Source organism: Rhineura floridana, chromosome 10, assembly GCF_030035675.1.
Source record: "Rhineura floridana isolate rRhiFlo1 chromosome 10, rRhiFlo1.hap2, whole genome shotgun sequence".
Classification (NCBI taxonomy): Eukaryota; Metazoa; Chordata; class Lepidosauria; order Squamata; family Rhineuridae; genus Rhineura; species Rhineura floridana.
Genome location: NC_084489.1, coordinates 34,259,324 through 34,278,355, shown reverse-complemented (window position 1 = coordinate 34,278,355; position 19,032 = coordinate 34,259,324). Strand labels below are relative to the sequence as shown.

General features: G+C 38.6%; 1 protein-coding gene across 2 annotated transcripts in view; it reads right to left on the bottom strand.

The window, feature by feature from the left end:
* Positions 1 to 13,199, bottom strand: part of SATB1 (SATB homeobox 1) — a 185,473-nt gene extending 172,274 nt beyond the window's left edge. For both annotated transcript variants that reach the window (XM_061586745.1, XM_061586754.1), the window contains exon 1: positions 12,293 to 13,199. Coding sequence is in view for 1 of the 2 variants with exons in the window: in XM_061586754.1 (XP_061442738.1) it covers positions 12,293 to 12,296 (4 nt within the window). In the remaining variant the exon portion in view is untranslated. The remainder of the gene's footprint in view (positions 1 to 12,292) is intronic.
* Between the last annotated feature and the right edge of the window lie 5,833 nt (positions 13,200 to 19,032).

The following is a 19,032-nucleotide window of genomic DNA, read 5'->3' as shown; positions in this document are numbered from 1 at the left end:
GGGAGAACTGTCCGTTTATTCCTACTCTCTGCTTTCTGCTTCTTAACCAATTCCTTATCCACAAGAGGACCTCTCCTCTTATTCCATGACTGCTAAGCTTCCTCAGAAGTCTTTGGTGAGATGTAAGAACAGAAAAGCAAGATGATGGATTGTATCGAATTGTGTCCCTCTACTAATGGAAGACTCTTTGATCCAGTGGAAGTTTCTGTGAGCAGAAAGTGGAGGAGGCAATTTTCACAAATCCCTCTATTTTTCCTGCAACCACCTCCTACACTGTTCTAAAGGGTCCCCCCTAGGACATATTTTAGGGAGACACATGGAAGGGATAATCAGCAAACTCTGCCTTTCCCTCATCATTTGCTCACAGAAGCCTCTGCTCAAAAAGCCTTCTGTCAGCAGAGACACACAAATGGATGCAACTTCCGTAGTTCTGAATTTTTTGTTTTAAAGAAAGCACCAGACATTACAATAAGGAATTAATACAAGTCTCTTTTTGAGTTTCATAATGTATACAGTCTTGGTTAGATGGTTCTCTGTTGGGATATATTTATGAAAATGTGTGAGTTCTAAGTAACTGGAGGTTTCTCTCTCCAGTTACAATCACTGGTGTATAGATAGTAGATACTTTGTATAAATGAAATAATTTCTTCTTTCCTTTCTACCCCACAAACTCTACTAGATTATTCTACTAGTCTTAGAGCTGGTTTGACCATTACATTCTATAGAACTTTTACTAGTCATGTAAATAATGGAAAGAAGTTCCAAATATCATATTAGCTGGTGGATGACTACAGCTGTGGTGTACACCAGTGTGATGTAGTGGTTAGAGTACCAGACTAGGACCTGGGAGACCAGGGTTCAGATCCCCACTCAGCTATAAAGCTTACTAAGTGACCTTGGGCCAGTCACAGTCTCTCTGCCTAACCTACCTCACAGGGTTGCTGTGAGGATAAAATAAGGAGAGGGACGAGAACCACATACACCACCTTGAGCTCCTTGGAGGAAAGCTGGAGTATAAATGTAATAAATGAATAATTTATTGTAGAATGATTTTGTCCACCTAAAGTTACAGAATACCACATAGGCGCCAGGTTAAGACCTGGCTATACTCCCAGGCATTTTAATGTTCAATGTGTTTCATTTAATTTTTTTTTTTCGTTTAACTTGTTGCTGATTTTATTGTAATTTTATTGTAATATTGTATTTTAATCTTGTTTTGTTCACCGCCCAGAGAGCTATTCGCTATGGGTGGTTTAAAAATGAAATAAATGAAAATGAAATGAAAATGAAAATAATGTAGTTTTAGACCTTATTTACAAGACATATGACAAATGATTTATTACTTCAAAATTGTCCTAGCATTGTTTCACAGATTTTGATTAGATGATTCAACTACTTCCAACTATGTACTTTGTATAGAATGTCAGTTTTACTGGACAGACAAATAACAAATGTACTAGATCAGTGGTTCCCAAATGTTTTTCCCCAAGAAACATTGAACATTGCTGTTGGTCTTGGTGAACAACTTAATGATTTCTCTGCCTATTGTAGCAATTGTAAAGTGCTGTACTAGATGCTGTATGATTGTAATTGTATTTTTATTGCTTATTTTACAGTATTTCTTATATTTTATGTTATTGTATCACAATCTGCATTACATAGAATGCAAATTGTAATACAATTTAAGAAATAAAAGAAGCAATAAAAATACAATTAAAAATCAATATGAATATTTAATGTGGACATGCCATGGACCACCTGAATGAAGCTCGCCAACCACCGGTGGTCCAAGGACCACAGTTTGGGAACCTCTGTACTAGATTACAAACTCTTTAAAAAAAACTTCCTGAAAAGTTTTTGCTGAAAAATGTATGCATTTGAATTGTGACCAAATAAAAGCACTTTTGAGTTATAGATGCTAATGTATAATCCCATATATATCTCACAAACCTTGTAATTGTCCCAATCTATCCATATTTATTTAGAATAAGACTTACTTACAAGTTAGCTTGCACAGGACTGCAGCCTAAATGTTTACTATGCGCTGTGTGCCTGTCTTGTGTGTGTATGTAGTAGTACTAGTAGTTCTAGGGTTTATGTTAACAAGGACAGTTAACCATATGTAGTGTGTTGTGACCTATTTTGAAACAGAGGGGGGGGCATGTGGCAATAAAAACCAATATAGTCATCAGAGATCAACAAACAGTGGCCATTTAAGTTGTTAAAGAAAAGCCCTGCTAGATCAGGCCTATCTGGTTTACACTAGCATTCTGTTCTCACAGTGGACAACAAATGCCCATGGAAGCCCACAAACTAGACATGAGCACAATAGCATTCTCCTGCTCATGATTCCCAGCAACTGGTTTGGAGTGGCATAATGACTACATACTGCACTATATAAACATTCCATTTTTAAAAATCTAATCTATAGATGTGCTGTTGCAACAGCTTATTAACTAGCTTTCACTGATTTAGCCACAGCTGTAACTTAAGCTTCACAAGTCTATTTTACTTTGCTGCCTCTCAGCAAATTTAATTTAAATTAATTTAAAAGGCAACTATCATACATTAGATTCATATGATCACATAGGCATAGCTGCCTTTCAGTGATCTAAATGCTTCTAGAATGCTCACCATGTAGGTAAGTTATCCACCCATCATTCTAGCCTATTAATGCCACTACATTGATTCATGTTCTGGGTAGTCCTGCAATACCTGTGTGATGTTGCAGATCACATGACACAGCAGTCAAAACATATAATTCTGAATTCTATGCAGACAAGTTCATAGCATCAGAGCAATAAACTGATAAGCACGGGGAATTGGGGCAGAGAATCCTCAAAAACAAAACTTGAAATTTAAAAGCTGGATTTTGATTGCTTTGGGGACTTTACATTTTTAGAGTCAGAAAAGGTATGGCAATTTTGCTCTATGCAATATGGCAATTTTGCACTATGCAGAGTGAAACTCTAAGCATGATTTTTATACAGCAAACACTGCATATGCCAGTTAACCTACAACACCTCCCTTTGGAATAGATGCATGTTAAGGCGTTAACCCCTCTTCGTATGAGCACAGAGAAATTTAAGGTTCAGGGATGAGTCCAAAGCATATAAATTTGTTAAATACAGTTCCTTTAACAGAACTTAAAACATTACAGAAAATAAAATTAATGAAATTAATCAATAATATCAAAGTGTTATAAAATACAATTGCTATTATTACAATTTTAAACTATTGATGCATAGCTGAGAAACCCTATTAAGTCATAATTACCTGAATCAAACAAGGCTGTCTAGGCCACAAGCAAGATAGGTGCCTCTCAAAAACAAAAGGGACAGATGCTAAAAGGAAGGGATATTTATACTAAATCTTTCCTTTGAAGAAATTTATGATGCATTTCTAAAGATTCCTAAATCGCTAACTCTCTTAATTATCAAAGAAAGACAAAGCAAGATTCTACAAAATATCCAACTACATGAAAGACTTTGATAAATCATATGCCAAGATAACATATCTTGCAACTTTAGTAACAATTTTGATTAAACATACTTTGCAACTTGGCAAGGATCATCTAACATCAACACGAAATCAAACCTTCAGCGTCATTGGCCCACTTCTCTGGAACGCTCTGCCAAAAGAGATTCAGCAGGCGCTTTCTGTCTTAATTTTTAAGTGCCTGCTGAAAACATTTCTGTTCCTTCATGCCTATGCAGGCAATCAAGATGCTTTCTTCACAACAGTTGACCTTTGTTTTTATTGTATTTTTAATGTTTTTATTCTATGGGTTTTTTTAACGTTTTGTAAACCGATTTAATGTTTTTAATTAAATAGCGGTATATAAATATTTTTATAAATAAATAAATAACTTTTGTAACAATTTTTTATTAAACATAGTCTACTGTCATAAAAAAGAAATAATTATAGGCACATCTAACAGAACTACATCAAATACAAACAATTGCTATTTTATTATCAAAACTTAGATTATATTAGTATGACAATGTGTCTGGTTCACATCTGTGCACAGTAAATGGGTCAATGTTAACAATAGTATTCACTGTAAACACAATTTACTTAGCTAATCTGCAAATGCGGGATGATTGAGTGTAGCCAATTCAAGGTTTTCTTTGTATAACAGGAGATGAAGGTATAGTGGTTCAGTATAGGGAAATGGGGAGTTTTTTGTCCCAGTCTGGTCTGCAAATCTGGTCTGTCTCTGAAGGGCATCACAGAAATGGAAAGATGCCTTCTCTTACTAATACAATTAATTTAGCTGCATTGGGGTAAAGAAAATAAGCTATGGGGCCTGGTCCAATGTCCCTGGAACCAGTCAAAATAGGTGCAAACATGAGTGCAAAAATGGGTATGTTTGCCACAAAGACATTAGCTCTTTTCTACCATCATATATCATAAACTTCTTTTATTCTAATTTGCAGTTTTAATAATAATAATAATAATAAATTTAATTTCTTCGTCGCCTATCTGGCCAATGGCCACTCTAGGCGACTTACAAAATTGTTAAAATACAATTGATAAAATACAGTAATACAATATAAAAACAACACATCTGCAGCAACAATATTAAACCTGGGCAGGAGGCATTTCAGTTATAACAATTAACCCTCCCCAGATACCCCGAAGGCCTGCTGAAAGAGCCAGGTCTTTAAGGCTTTCCGAAACACATTTAAAGAAGAGGCGTGCCGGAGATCTTGTGGGAGGGAGTTCCAAAGAGTGGGGGCCGCCACTGAGAATGCCCTCTCTCTTGTTTTTGTTGGCGGGATTGAGAGAAGGCCCTGTGTGAACAAACGTGGAACAGGAACAAGATTTGGAGTCTATGGACTTTAGAAATAAAATCTATTGTTTGGAACTCAATGTTATCTCTGAAGAAATTAATGAAGATTCTAGAGATAAAGTTATCAATGGCATGGATTATCTTCTGGACTGGAATGATGTGATGGAGCCCAATATAGAGAAAATCTATGGAATTAACTGCAGCCATGTGACAATGGAAAAACTTTTAAGAGATGGCCCAGTGTATTTTGAAAAAAAGAACAGAGATATGATTTTACAGCAGTATTTCAGCAACTTATTCAGAATGGATGGCAAGAAAATATTTGGGATAGAGGTAATTCCCATCAGACTCTTATTATATGACTATGGCTTTGACAGCAAGATTATTATGGAATACTGATAATGGAAGATTGGATATTGAAATTACTGGACTTAACAAGACTACTGAAGATGGAAGATGGAAAATGGAACTAATAGAGATAATAGAACAATGGCTACTGAAATTACTGAACCTAACAGATTCTGATGTGATGGATTAATTGAAATGTTTATTTTGACTATGGTTATGACAATAAGATTATCATAATTAGTAATGAGATGGATTAATCGATATGCTTATCTGGAAAAAAAAATTGATAGATATATTTCTTAAAGAATTGAAACCTCTCTTTGACTTTTTGTGGAAAGAATAAAGTAATGTTTATGAGATTTGATGATTAAGTAAGATAACTACTGGAGGAAAGTGATTTTATAATATGACTTAAGAGACAGGATTGCTATATATTATAGACTTATAACTGATTTGATCTTTGACAAATGGGAAGTCAATATTTTACTCTCTATTTTTTATTTTTGTTTTTTTTTTTTTTTCTTCTTTTCTTTTTTTCTTTTTGTTTAACTATTTTTGATTTTGTTTTTTGTCTTTGAATGTTTTATGATTTTGTCTTGTATGTTTTATGAAAATCTGAATAAAAATTATTGAAAAAAAAAAAAAAGAGAGAAGGCCCTGTGTGGCCGATCTTGTCGGACGGCATAATTGGTGGCGTTGAAGGCGCTCCGTGAGATAAACTGGGCCGGAACCGTGTAGGGATTTAAAGGTCAATACCAACACCTTGAATTGGGCTCGGAAAACAACTGGTAGCCAGTGTAGGTCGAACAACACTGGTGTGATGTGATCTCGGCGGCGACTATTCGTAAGTATTTTACAATCTGAAACACTAAAAACTGTTCTGTTAATGAGCTGAAATCTGTTTGTAACAAGTGATTTTCTTCATATACAGCTATACTAAGTAAACAGTCTTTGCATACTCTAACCATTGAAAAATGTTCTCAGTTGCAAGGAAATTCTTTACACCTTGGTTTTCTATTTCCATAATTATAACAATATTTTTGCAATTATACAGTAGTGTGCCTTCCATCCAGATCCAGAGATCTATGAACATTTTTTCAGATAAAATGTATACAGGTATGCTTCAAGCCCCTCTGTGAAACCACATTGGAATAAAATTTGTCCCCAGTGTTATCTTGGCCCTGTTGGGAGGTCGAGATGGAAGAAGCAATCAAGGAATACACACAACCAGTTTTAGGAGATGTATTTAGCCTGTCTCAAAATAAATTGCAGATGTGAGCATCCAAGATCACTACTGTGAGTAAGAGGAACAGTTCAGTATCCAGTCCTTTGACAGAGCTACAAGAAATTGATAAAGAAGTGAAATCCTGTATCTGGTGACAAAGATATAGTTGCTGCTTGTACACAACATAAAATAGGAAATCTGTACAACTTCAGCCAGAGTAATATAGGCCAAAACTTTATATGCCAGGTGAAGAGATGCGTTCTGAATTTAACATCCTTAAAGTCATGTTATTCCATAAATTGATGGGTTTAGGGTAGAACCTGAAGCATTTGCAAACCTGAGTAATCTCATTCCATCATATTGCTGTACACTGTGTTCTATAGGATCTCTTACTATAACAATGAATTATTGGTACAGGTGGAGATGGCTTTATGAAAACCTACATTTTGCATAAAGTGATAAAAATAGACCTTAGCAATATAGATGCTAGCATATCATTGTGACCTTATATTCAGATTCAACTCATTTACAACATAATTCAATCCATGTCTGCTCAGATGAAAGTCTTGCTAAATTCAGTGGAACGTTATCTGAGGTATGTATGTATAGGACAATCCAGTTTCTCTAGGGTAGAGTATCTGATTAAGTCATAATCAAGAGCAGACACATTGAAATAATGCATTCAAAATCATGGCTAATGTAAGTCTATTGGTCTATATAGCAGACTCTGCTATGACTTAGTCAAATACAACCCTTAGTCAACAACAAATTTTTAGATAAACACTAACATGTATGTACAACATAGTAAATAGTTCTACACAATGTGTGTTATGCCTAACTTCTTCAGGTCTTATTTCTGATCTCAGTTCAGGTTTTCAAGAATTCAATTTGATTTGTGTCTGTAGAATTACTCCTGATCCATCTTTCCACTCTAAAAAAAAATATTTGGCATAGTTGAATATAGTAACAGTAGTCTCAACTTACTTAACCATTTAGAACCCTAGACTAGTATGATTAGTATTTGAGAACATTTAATATATATATAAACAACTTTCACATATTGATGTCAAAGTAGATGGCATTAGGCAGCCACCATGCGGAAGTCAGTAAACACTATACTCTAGATATTTTGCAGTCAAATTAGGAAGGAACTGAGGTGAGGTTGCAAGTTAATGGCAGCGTAGCACTTCTTAGAAAGTCCTGTAAAAAATGAACACTGTGCATATCTTCCTTGTGTATTCTCAGTATTAGAGTGTCGGTGATTTTGGCTGCAATTCTCACCATGGCTATTCACAAGTAAGTCCTATTGCATTTAATGAGTAAATGAGGTTAGGGTCACAGCCTAATTCACTAAAAGGTATAAGGACTAAAAGGTCTTTCTGCCTGAAACATGATATTAAACGTTGTTTTACAACTTTGAAACATATGAAGTTCTTCAACAGAGTTTCCAGACACTGACCCCCCCCCATTTATCTGTGCACTGCATGTAACTTTCATTATACTATATTTAGATTTTCTGCAAATAATGAGACTGGGATTGATAAACATGTAATGATAAGGTGCTGGATAAGAAACATACTTCACAAAAAATCCAAAATTAAATTTAACCTAAAGCATGTACTTTAACTTCTTTAACAATCAAATCTGTAAGTAGCATTTGTAAGCTGTAGTAACTTTGTTGTGAGTGAAGCTGTTTAAAATGCACTAGACAGCATAGTGACAGATTTGCTGAACATTTTTCCTCACATACACATATGTGCTTTCAGTTATTAATAATATGCTTCTGCCCTTATATTCAACAGCTCGAATAGAAGCTATGTGCAACTTGCAACACATACTACCCTTCAGAAACTGCATTTTTATCCTTTGTATAAAACTAGATACTACTTCTTTAAAATTGGCTTCCGCACACCACAGAAAGCAAAACGGAGTCTTCCTTTAAGTTGCCACTGGTCCAAATGATAAAACTTTTTTTTTCATATGCTAACAAGGAAGACTCAGTTGTCATGGATAACACTGCCAGGTAGATATTAAAATGGAGACAGAGTCATTATTTAGTGGAGACATGATATAAATATATGTACTCACTTATAAACTGGTATTTACTTCGGGAAAGTAAGTAATATTTTTCCTTTGATTGCTGTTCTGTCAGCTTAATGCAACATAAATAAAGAGTAGGTACATGGTGAATTTAAGTCAAATGTGTTGATTCCAGAAAGGGAGAAGATTGTTGACGTCTCATGCCCATTACAGCAAAAGCAAATTTATAGTTGACAGAAGAACCACTCTTGTGTTCTAGATATGTAACATTTCTATTAATGAACTTGACATCAGAATCACCAACAGGACCATCCAACTTACTTCAAAAGCATTTATTTAACCAATCTCTGTCATAATGTAACAAAGTAAAATGTATTGGTCTGCTGGTGTTCAACCACTACTTTGTCCATCTTGAATATATAATACAGTAAGGGCTGCAAAATAAGATGTTTTGTATAGAAGTGTCCCTATGATGAATTGTTTCACCAAAAGAAAAAATATATCAGATAAATAGCCGAACTTGGAGGGAAAAGCTCCTAGCTTCCCAAATGGGTAGAGATTTGGTGCTGGTGTCTTAAACACAGAAGTATTTTGTCAACCCTGTACAGGATTGGTGCCTAAAACTTGTGGTGCTGGCAGTTAAGGAAATGTGAAATACTTTGCCAGACATTTCCAAATATGGAAAAAATAAATATTTTTAATGGACCTTTAAAATATGCACAGTATCGTCTCACATACAGAAGAAAAATTGTTTTATGTTTAACTCTAATGTTTAATTAACATGTCAGCAAAGACGTATTTATAAAATTAGGTAGCTGGAAGCAGGAGTCCCTAAAAACAGGTATATTTTCAATATAGAGTAGTCATTCTTGGAATGTTGCCTTCAGTAGTAGTTTCTAATACACATAACTAAAAAATATTTTACTACAGTATATATTAATCACATTGAAGAACCAGCCCATGTTCTTCCTCATGCAGAATGTTAAATAAAATAAATATGCCATTATCTTGGGGTATTCCATTTTAATTTATTTTTTACTTTTAAAATCTGGCAATATAGTGTCTTTCCAAGAAATTGGAACAGTTAATATAGTTAGCTTCCTTTTTAACACACTTTGAAGCATTCCAAAACTGAAAGTACACATCTTTAATGACTTCTCTGTATAGTTATACAAGTGCTGTAGATTTTTTAATACAGGAGGAGTGCACCTATTATTGGGGATTTTACATTACAGGATACCTGTGACATTTTGCAGGTACAGTACTGTTTTGCTTAACAATATTTGTAACTATCAGATCTCTAATAATACAGAACAGGTGTTTCTCAACTGACCTTATGGGCCTATAACACAAACCCTAAGTTGGCATGCCAAAATAATTTTCTCTGTGTTAGATTCCAATTCAGAATTTGAATAATGTGGCACATTTTCTCCATCCAATTAATGTACCTTTACTGAATACAAGGGTGGTTTTACCTTAATGTAAGTAGGATCCTGAACTTTCTTTTCTTGTTAAACTAAGCAGGTATAAGAAGAACCCTCTGAGGAATTACTATGAAATTTAAAAGATCAACAGTCACGCATATGAACACGGAAAGTCATTTTTAGGCCCCATGAACTAATCACATTAAATCTACCTGCATTAGCTCTAACACACTCATTTTAATGCAAAAAATATTAGTTATTAAACATTTTAACTTCTGGGATAGAGAAAAGAGAATATAGAAATAACTATTCTGGCTTTCAGTGTGTTTTCTACATTTTAATTAGGATGCATTATTTGGAATATACTTCGGAATAATTTTTGTTCATTAGTTATCTGATGCCAGTGCCAAGTGTAAATAATGATTACATATACTGTAACACACTTTATATCCCCGAATATGCAAATACAGACATGCTTCCCTGTGCATTTGCATTTATATCTCATACCTTTCCTATTTTTGTATGTGTTACTTCTAATAGATAAGTGATGAATCTAAAACACAAGTGAGTGTTGGAACAGATTCAAAAAGCATATTTTATAACATGCCTAAGGCCATTAAGCTATATTCATGCATCTGTGGGGCATGAATCTCCCCTCCATTTCTAGTTAAAAGAATGGCCCAAATTAAGATCCCATATCTGGTGATTGTTTAAAACACTCTTCAAGACACAGGGAAATATCCAGTCAATTTCTTTTGCCAACTAAAGTTGGAATTTTGCACATATTGTAACCTTTCTTAACAATGTGAGAAAAACAGAGTAAATATATTAAATTTGTTTCACAACAGATGCTTAGGTTGTTAATATTTAAGATGTCTCTTCGTGCTATTCCTGTCTGCACATTTGTCAAAAACGTAAGCTTGAATGCTAATGTTTGCCAGCAGACTGGGACACACAAGTATATGAATGCACTAGACCAAAATAATGCAGAAGATAAATAAAAGTTTGCTTCTGAATCTTATCCTTTAGTAACACACATAGCAGAATACAGGTTGGTTAATGCATCATATTTAACCTTCCTATTCTTGATCCGGAAGTTATGAATGCTTTGCCCAAGATATTCACATTTAAACTGACCTGAATAACACTTATGCTTAAACTGGTCTGTCAAATGAAATGAAGATAAGGAAGACGCTAATCATCACCGCCTCTAATAAGTCAAAGGATTTCTCCGGCACTAAAACAGAAACTTCAGCTCAAGCGCAAGTTTAGTTGTCATTCCAAAGCTGTTCAGAGACAGATGTGAAAAGATAGGGAGCTTTGCGAGCACACTGAATTCCGGCTCGGACTTTAAAGAACACCTAATTACTATGATACCACTTAATAATATACGCCTGAAGTGACTCTGGTTCCGTGTGGACAAACACTGCTTTGCGAGAGAGGGGGAGTAGGAAAGACCCCAAATCGTGTGACTTTTAAGGTAAGGAAAGGCGATCCAGCCGGCCCCTTCAGAGGAGATACGCCAGCGCAAGCTTCGCTACAGGTTCATAGGAAAAGGAAATTGCATTTCCTCTTCGGCTCCTTTGCAGATCACCCAGTTCTTAAAAAAGGGTGGGGGAGAGGCAGGATTCTGCCAAGGAAAGGCAAAAGGACCTCACGCGGAGAGAGAGAAGTACACCTGGGTGGGGAGCCGCCTCCTAAAGTTCACAGGCAGGCCAATTATTCTCCCCCCCCCCGTTCACGCCGCCAAGAGAAACTCTGCCCTTCCTGCCAATAAGAGCCTCAAGTTGACCTCTTCCCGGTTCGACGTCTTCCAGCCTCCTCTCGTTCCTGCTCCTAGCAACGCTCACGAAGAAGCTTTTTAAAACTCCCTCACTTTCACGCCGCGGCTGAAGAGCAAAGAGCGTCGTCGTCTCTTTGTACACCCCCCCTCCTTCTCGCCGGCGCCGCTGACTTTCTCCTCCTCCTCCTTCCGCGAGCATCCCCGCCACCCTCAAGGCCACAGAACTTTACACTTGTGCTGAACTGAGGCAAACTCTGATGGAGGGTTCAAGAAGTTGAGGCAAACTTTCCAGGAGCTTTGCCGGCAACTTCTTGACTAGGGGAAAGTGGGGCTGGGGGCGGGGAGAGAGAAGCAGGTGTCTGCGCGCGTGGTGGAAGCCACTTGCCAACCAGATCAAGCCGATAGATAGATAGATAGATAGATAGATAGATAGATAGATAGATAGATAGATAGATAGATAGATAGATAGATAGATAGATAGATAGATAGATATCACTACCAGGACCTGAATATTAAAAAAACACCACCCATCAATAATAACAAATCTTGCTTTTCATATCCCATTCCTCACCCCCCCCCAAGTGGACTGACTATTCACACCAATAAGTCACTAGAATGAACACTCGATGTTAAGTAAACGAGTGCTAAGGCAAAAAGGAAGAAGACTTAAAACTCACTCATGGGAGCGCAGCGAAAGGGCGGGCGAGGCTGGGCGACACCTTCAGCTTCCCAGGCGCCGGCGAAGTTAATTGCACTGAACTTCAACTTGTCTTTTCACCCATTAAGAGTGGGCGTTTAAAGGAAAGAGCGCGAGTGAAGAGGAGGGGGGGCACACAGCCACACACACAATCACCCTCCCTCCCCCACTCCTGAACGGCTTGGCAGGCGGCGACTGAGAGAAGGAAGACGACGACGCGAAGGCGGCGCCCGCCTGCCTTTTCCACCCTCCCGCCAGACACCAGGGCAAACGAAGGGTCCAAAGCGGGGCTCCTTCTCTCCGCAGTTCTCAGCGCAGTCAGTGGGAACGCTTCTCTCGGTCTCTTTCCCCTTCTCTCGCTCTGCTCCTCCTTCTCGTGCTCTGGCGAAGCTTCGGAGCTGGAACAGACGGGAGAGGCTCGGCCGGGGCCGTCTGGGCTCGCTGGCTCTCCCCCTTGCGGAGGCTTGCCCACGTTGGTGCAGAAGCCGAGGTGAAGCCGCTGCCGCCGTCACTCTCCGGGTTGGCGCGAGGGGACAAGCTGCGCGTGGGTTCTAAGGCGCAAGAGGCGAAGAGGGTTGAAGCCCGGCTGTCTCTTCATTTATTTTTTCAATCTGTCTCTCCTCTTCGCTTTTCCTTGTCTGCTTCTGCCTGCCGTTTCTGCTTCTGCTTCTTCTCGCTTTTCCTCAGGGCTATTTTCTTTCTTTTCTGACCGGGAGGGTGGTGGAGAATGTTGCTGCTTTTGGTAGGGAAGAGTGGCTGGCTGGTTGTGTGCGCGCCTCTCTCTGCCTCCCTCGCCGCCCCGGGGAAGGAGGAAGTCAGGTGAGACACACACAATTCCCTCCCAGTCCCTGTGCGACGGGTAGGAGCTAATCACTGTTGTTGGGCTTGTGTTGTTGTTGTTGTTGGGCTTGTTGTTGTTGTTTGAAATGCTATTCTCTTCCCTTCCCCCTTTCTGTCTCCCCTTTTCTCTCCCTTTTTTCTCCTTTCTAAATGCCGCTTCGTCCCCCCCTTTCCACTCCTGGAGAGCAGCGCCCCACACCGGAGCAGCAGGCGCACTAGGGCTGCTCTGTTCCCCCTTTATCTTCTCCCTCCCCTCTTCCCCCCACTTTCCGTAGATCGCCCCCACCTTCCTTCACTCCCCGCCCCCCCCGGCTCATTTATTTCAATATTTATACACCACATGCTTGGCTGTCAGCTGGTGCTCACTTCAAAACCCAAGGAAAGGAAGCAGGGCGGGGGGAGAGGATGAGCGAGCAGGGCAGTTTCCGAAAAGGGATGTAACAAAGGTGATCACTATGTTAAGGCTCAGTGGAGATCGGAGAGAAAGAAACTGATTCTCCCAACCCCAACCACCCCCCAATCCTCTCTTGCAAACGGGTCGTGGTGGACGAGAAACTGAACACTGTTCTTCGATCGCCGAGACTTAGGCTGAGCGAGCGAGCGAGAGAAACTTCAACACACAGCAATGGAAGGTGTGTGTTGCCGGGCAGACCAGAAGCGAACATATTAACGTGTCTTTGAAATCTACTGCAGAAGCCGGCTAATACTTTGCATGGAACGGGAGGGGAAAACCATGTTAAAACTGAGGTTTGAGGAGGTTTCTATACGTGATTTGCGCTGCGCAGTACTTACTTCGCGACCTCTGTTGAAGGTATTCGATTCTTTTTAAGCAGCAGCCATTGGGCGGTTCTTTTTCTGCTCTAGGCATGATTTTGTAGAATCACAGGGCATTCCGTCTCTCTCTTTTTTTTAATATCAGTGTAGACTGAATATCTGAGACAGACTTTTCAACGCCTTCTTTCTTAATAGGAGCACTCTGCTAGTTGTTGGGTAACCAAAGTTCTTGGAAAGTGGACCTGGAAATAGCATCTCCATCTCCATCGCCCAACCTCCCCCCCACTGCTTGTTTTCCTCTAGACAGTTTAAAGTGAAATCACTATAAAGCTGCTGTTTCTTTTGGCTGATTATCTATAATTATTTAACAACAAAAGCAACAAATAGACAGAACTTAAACTAAGGATGATGCCTGGGCGATGATTATGAGGGCACGCCTTTCCTTAATAACTCTGTGTCATCTGTGCCATTTTTGAAAGTATTATTAATTATAATAATAATTAATAATTAATATAATAATTAATTATAATAATAATTAATCCACAGAAAGAGACCTGCTTAATGGTTGCATCATAAGGTTTGTGTGCCTCACCCAGAAATGACAGGTGGGCAGTAATGCAAAACATCCAGCTACTTTTTAGTTGTTCAAATAGAATTTTGCAATGTTACCACTCTGGCCCTCTACCTGCTCATTTGAAGCCCCTCTTGGTAAACTCAGATTAAAATGCCTTACAGTAGTTTCAAAGAAATAGTTACGATTCTGCAAGCTTCTAGCAGATTCAGTTTGATGGTGATGGGGCAGTGACCAAGAACATCCCTTTGCCTAACCTGACATTCCTGATCTCATGCACATTTGGTACTTAAAGAGAGCACACACACAACTGGTCTTAGAAAGCATAAAGGGGAGATACGCTGGACAGGCCCTAGGCATTATCTGTTGAAAGTAGCAAGTTGAATTGTAGCCAGAAGTCAAAGCCAATGCAGATTTTTGATCACTGTTGTCATGTAACGCCAGTGACACATTCTTATAAGGAGGTGACCGCTACGTTTTGAACCTGCTCAGCTTCCAGGAAATAATTTGTTTAAAACTGTAAATGTACTGCTTTCAAGTCGATTCCAACTTATGGCAACCCTACGAATAGGGTTTTCATGGTAAGCAGTATTCAGAGGGGGTTTACCATTGCCTCCCTCTGAGGCTGAGAGGCAGTGACTGGCCCAAGGTCACCCAGTGAGCTTCATGGCTGTGTGGGGATTCGAACTTATGGCTGCTAGGTCTGTGTTTCATGCAGAGGGGTCTGGCCTCCTCTACCTTGTTTAAGCTGAAACAGACACTTTTTTGAAAGTACTGCGAATGCCAAATTCAAGTGCTGTGATGGCTCGAGGTGTTCTTGAAGGCCAAGCATAAAAGTTATCAGGGGAAGCTGCACCCTGCACTACATAGCTATATATATGTAATAAAACGCAATGGGAGGTTGCCATTGTTTGACCATGCTGCCATTCTGGTATAATAGGCTTTCCTAGTCCTGCTGGAGGTGCTAACACACCAAAAGCTCCAGTGTGATCAAATGATGATGCAGGCAATCCACCACTGTGCATGAACATCAAAACCCACTTCCACTGTGCTTGCCTCTGCCTTCTCTTGGCTCGGTGTCGACTGTGTCAGTTCTGCTGCTATCACCACTGCATCATGAATGAGTGAAGGATAGGCTACTCTTCAACAGACATCCAGAACACACAATGATGAGGGAAGCATCAGAGCTGAAGTAAGGCTCCCCATTCTCTCCTACAACTGTTACCAAGGGGGAAACCAACCACAGGAAAGAAGCTCCTTTTCCAGTCAGTGCAACCCAACTTCAACCCTCACTCCCAAGTGGTTAGTCAACTGAGAATCTCTTTTCTAGTCATCAATAAAAGTTGATGTTTCCAGGTTGTTGTTGTTATTAAATTTATATCCCGCCCTTCCCTCCCAAAGGAGGTTATATTTAATATTGTTGAATGCTCCTTTTCATGCAAGAAACATAATCCTTCTGAATGTTATGTAAAATTGTCCTCAAAATACTTAGGCTACTATCCCAAACCCATTTCTCTGGGAGCAGGCAGTGACCATTGGAATATAGGAAGCTGCCTTACACTGGTCCATCAATTTAATATTGTCTGCACTGAGATGCTGGGAACTTACTTCTGAGTAGATATGTACAGGATTGTGCTATTGCTGGCAAGTGGAGAAAGTGTTTTCAGAATTGCAACCTCCGACATCATTAGTTTTGACAAAACAGAAGCACTGTGGGACATATTTATTTTATTCACTAAATAATAGCCTATGACGTGAAGGTAAGGGAGGGAAATGATTCTACCTGCAACTGCACATATTCTATTAGAATCCCTCTGTGAATATTGTGTCAGCAAAGCTGCTTCTACCTTCCCCCACTTTTGAATACTTTCAGCATTTTCTCTTAGCTGTCAAGCCTTTATAGATATGGTTCCAAATGCAAATTTAATGCCTGTTAACAGGCTGGTATAAAAGCAATTGATCGTTCATCTTTGGACATGAAGAGACAATATAAAAAGGGTCAGTGCAAAAAGCTTTTTCGCACTTCTGCCTGAAAATTCACATAGATACATTGAGTGCTTAGCAAGGTGGATTTCTAGTGCTCAGTGAATGACATGTTCTTTTCTGACAATAAATCCTGCCTGCCTGGGCATTTTGTTCAGTCTCACTTGCATGGTGGAACAGAGGGCAAAGAAACTTTACATGTTCTGGTCTGAGGGTGGGACAGGGATATGTTTCTTTTTCCCTCCCATGGGAGGAAAGGGGAGTGGAGAGAGGTTTACTCACACTCAAAAACATATCTAAATTCTCTCCTGATTTGGGGGTTGGGTCAGGGGACTGAGAGGACTTAGGATCCTTCAGATCTTGGCTGCTTCTTAGCATTTCCCTTGAACACTCTCTTTTTAGCCTTACTGATGTTGGATCTCTAATGTTGGTAAGGCCAGGTCTTTGGAGGAGCCACCAAGGTCAGAAAGGAAGGTTCTGACATTGGATCTCCTTCTCCCAGGGACCATAGAATTGCACCCTAGTTCAAATGCCACACCAATGAGCTACACCTGTAAATGAACTGTTATTCTCAGTTTATAGGAAAAATATAACCAGGAAAAGTGTGATAAATGTTTGTCTGATGTAATATGCTTTATAAGAGAGTGGAACTTTAGAATTGCTAATCCTGTATTTGGATTCTGTGATTATAGCCCAGAACTATGGAGTAATTGTGGAACAGGCTTATTGACTTCAGTGGGATAGATTGCAACTGTAAGCACTAAACAATCCAATATATATGAGCAATTCTTTATCTAAGCAAAGCATGCCAATTTTTCTTTCTAAAAAAGAAAGTATAGATTATGTGTAAATCCTTGCTCCAATATATGCATTTGCTTTCTGATTTTTCAGAATGTTGGCTTGAGAGAGATTAGCAATGTGCAACATAGATATCAACTGTGGTTGATTCATTTATAGATCCAAAATCCTTGGCATACAAATCCATATGATAGCCATAAGTGCTAGATTTTTAATAATAATAATAATAATAATAATAATAATAATAATAATAATAATAATTGTACTAGTTGAAGGCCATGACAAATACATTAAAATATACAAATACAAGAATACAGAAAGTAATATTTCAAAAATTACAGTAATACAGGTAAATTGCCATAGGCAAACTCAGCTTCCACTTAAAACTCTGAATCTCCAAGATAGTTTATGGTAATTTTGTCTAATTTGCTCTTCCTAAGCTTTTTTTTTTTTCTGCCAAGGCGAATAGAGCCACTTTATGTGTCACATAGCCATTGATGTTACTCAAAAGACAATGAAGTGTCTGGAAGGGCATTCCTACATCCATAAGTTAGCAAGAGCTTCAGGAATATATAGAACTGAAAGGTGTGTAAAAATACATGTAGAATGTATAATTTCTTATTATATAATATATACTAGGGGTGTGGAACGGCCACAAGATTTGTCTTGTGGTTGTATCTGTAACTTTCAGAAGCAACCTGATCTATTTTGGATCTGCTGGGTTCCGCCCCCCACCGATTTGACTTATTCAAATCCAAATCAGATCTGTTAAATCTAAAGCACCTACAATTTTGATATTTTGCCGCCTACTGAAAATGTTTGTTTCACCAAGCATTTTTAGTGTTTTTAGATAATTAATTTGATTCAGTGTTGTTCACTTGTTCCATATTTTATAACTGAACAATGTTTTAATTATTTTATTGTAAACCTCTATGATGTTTTTCAATTAGTTGGTGGTTTATAAAGGCTTATAAAGGTTTATAAATGCTGTAACTCCCCCCCTTTTTACAGATGTAGATGACCCCCCCCCCGATTTGATAAAGCCTGCAGAATTGCAGGCAAATCTATCCAGGGTTGTTGTGCATGGAACTTTTAAAGTTTTGTTGTTGTTTAAGAAAAAGTCTGTTAATGTTATATTTTATGCAAGTACTGGAATAAATTTGCAGGCATTTTTGCTCCTCATGAGGGAAAGAAGCCTAAACCAAACAACTCGTAGCACCAAGGAATATGCATTCATCATCATAGGAAAAAGTCAGAAATAGAGAGAATTTGTTTTCCCTTGACACTAACTGCAACAAGGTGGCTTGCACACAAAACCAGCCACCAGGCTGACAGCAGGCAGGAATATGTATTTTAACTTTTAACCACATGAAAAACAAAGGCTTTATGTCACCATCCTTTCCTAAAATCAGTGTGACTAGAGTGCCCTGGGAAAATAATTCTTTGTGATTAAAACTAACCTGTCTGTCAATCTGAAAGATCATCCTAATCTCTCCCCACTCTCTCCTTTCACCCCATTCCCACTTGAGCTCAGGGCATTTCCTTACAAGGCTTGGTTTCACTTTGTAAGAAATGCAGCAATCTCTTAATTTTAAATGGTAAAATGCAATTTTGGGGGGGGTGACTTTATGGAGTCCCTGATCTATCTTGGATACCTTACTAATGGTGCAAACTGACTCAGGCGTTTGAAAACCTCAATCTGGATCACCCCTATTCACCTCATAATTCAGGCTGCACACAGAACTAATGTACAC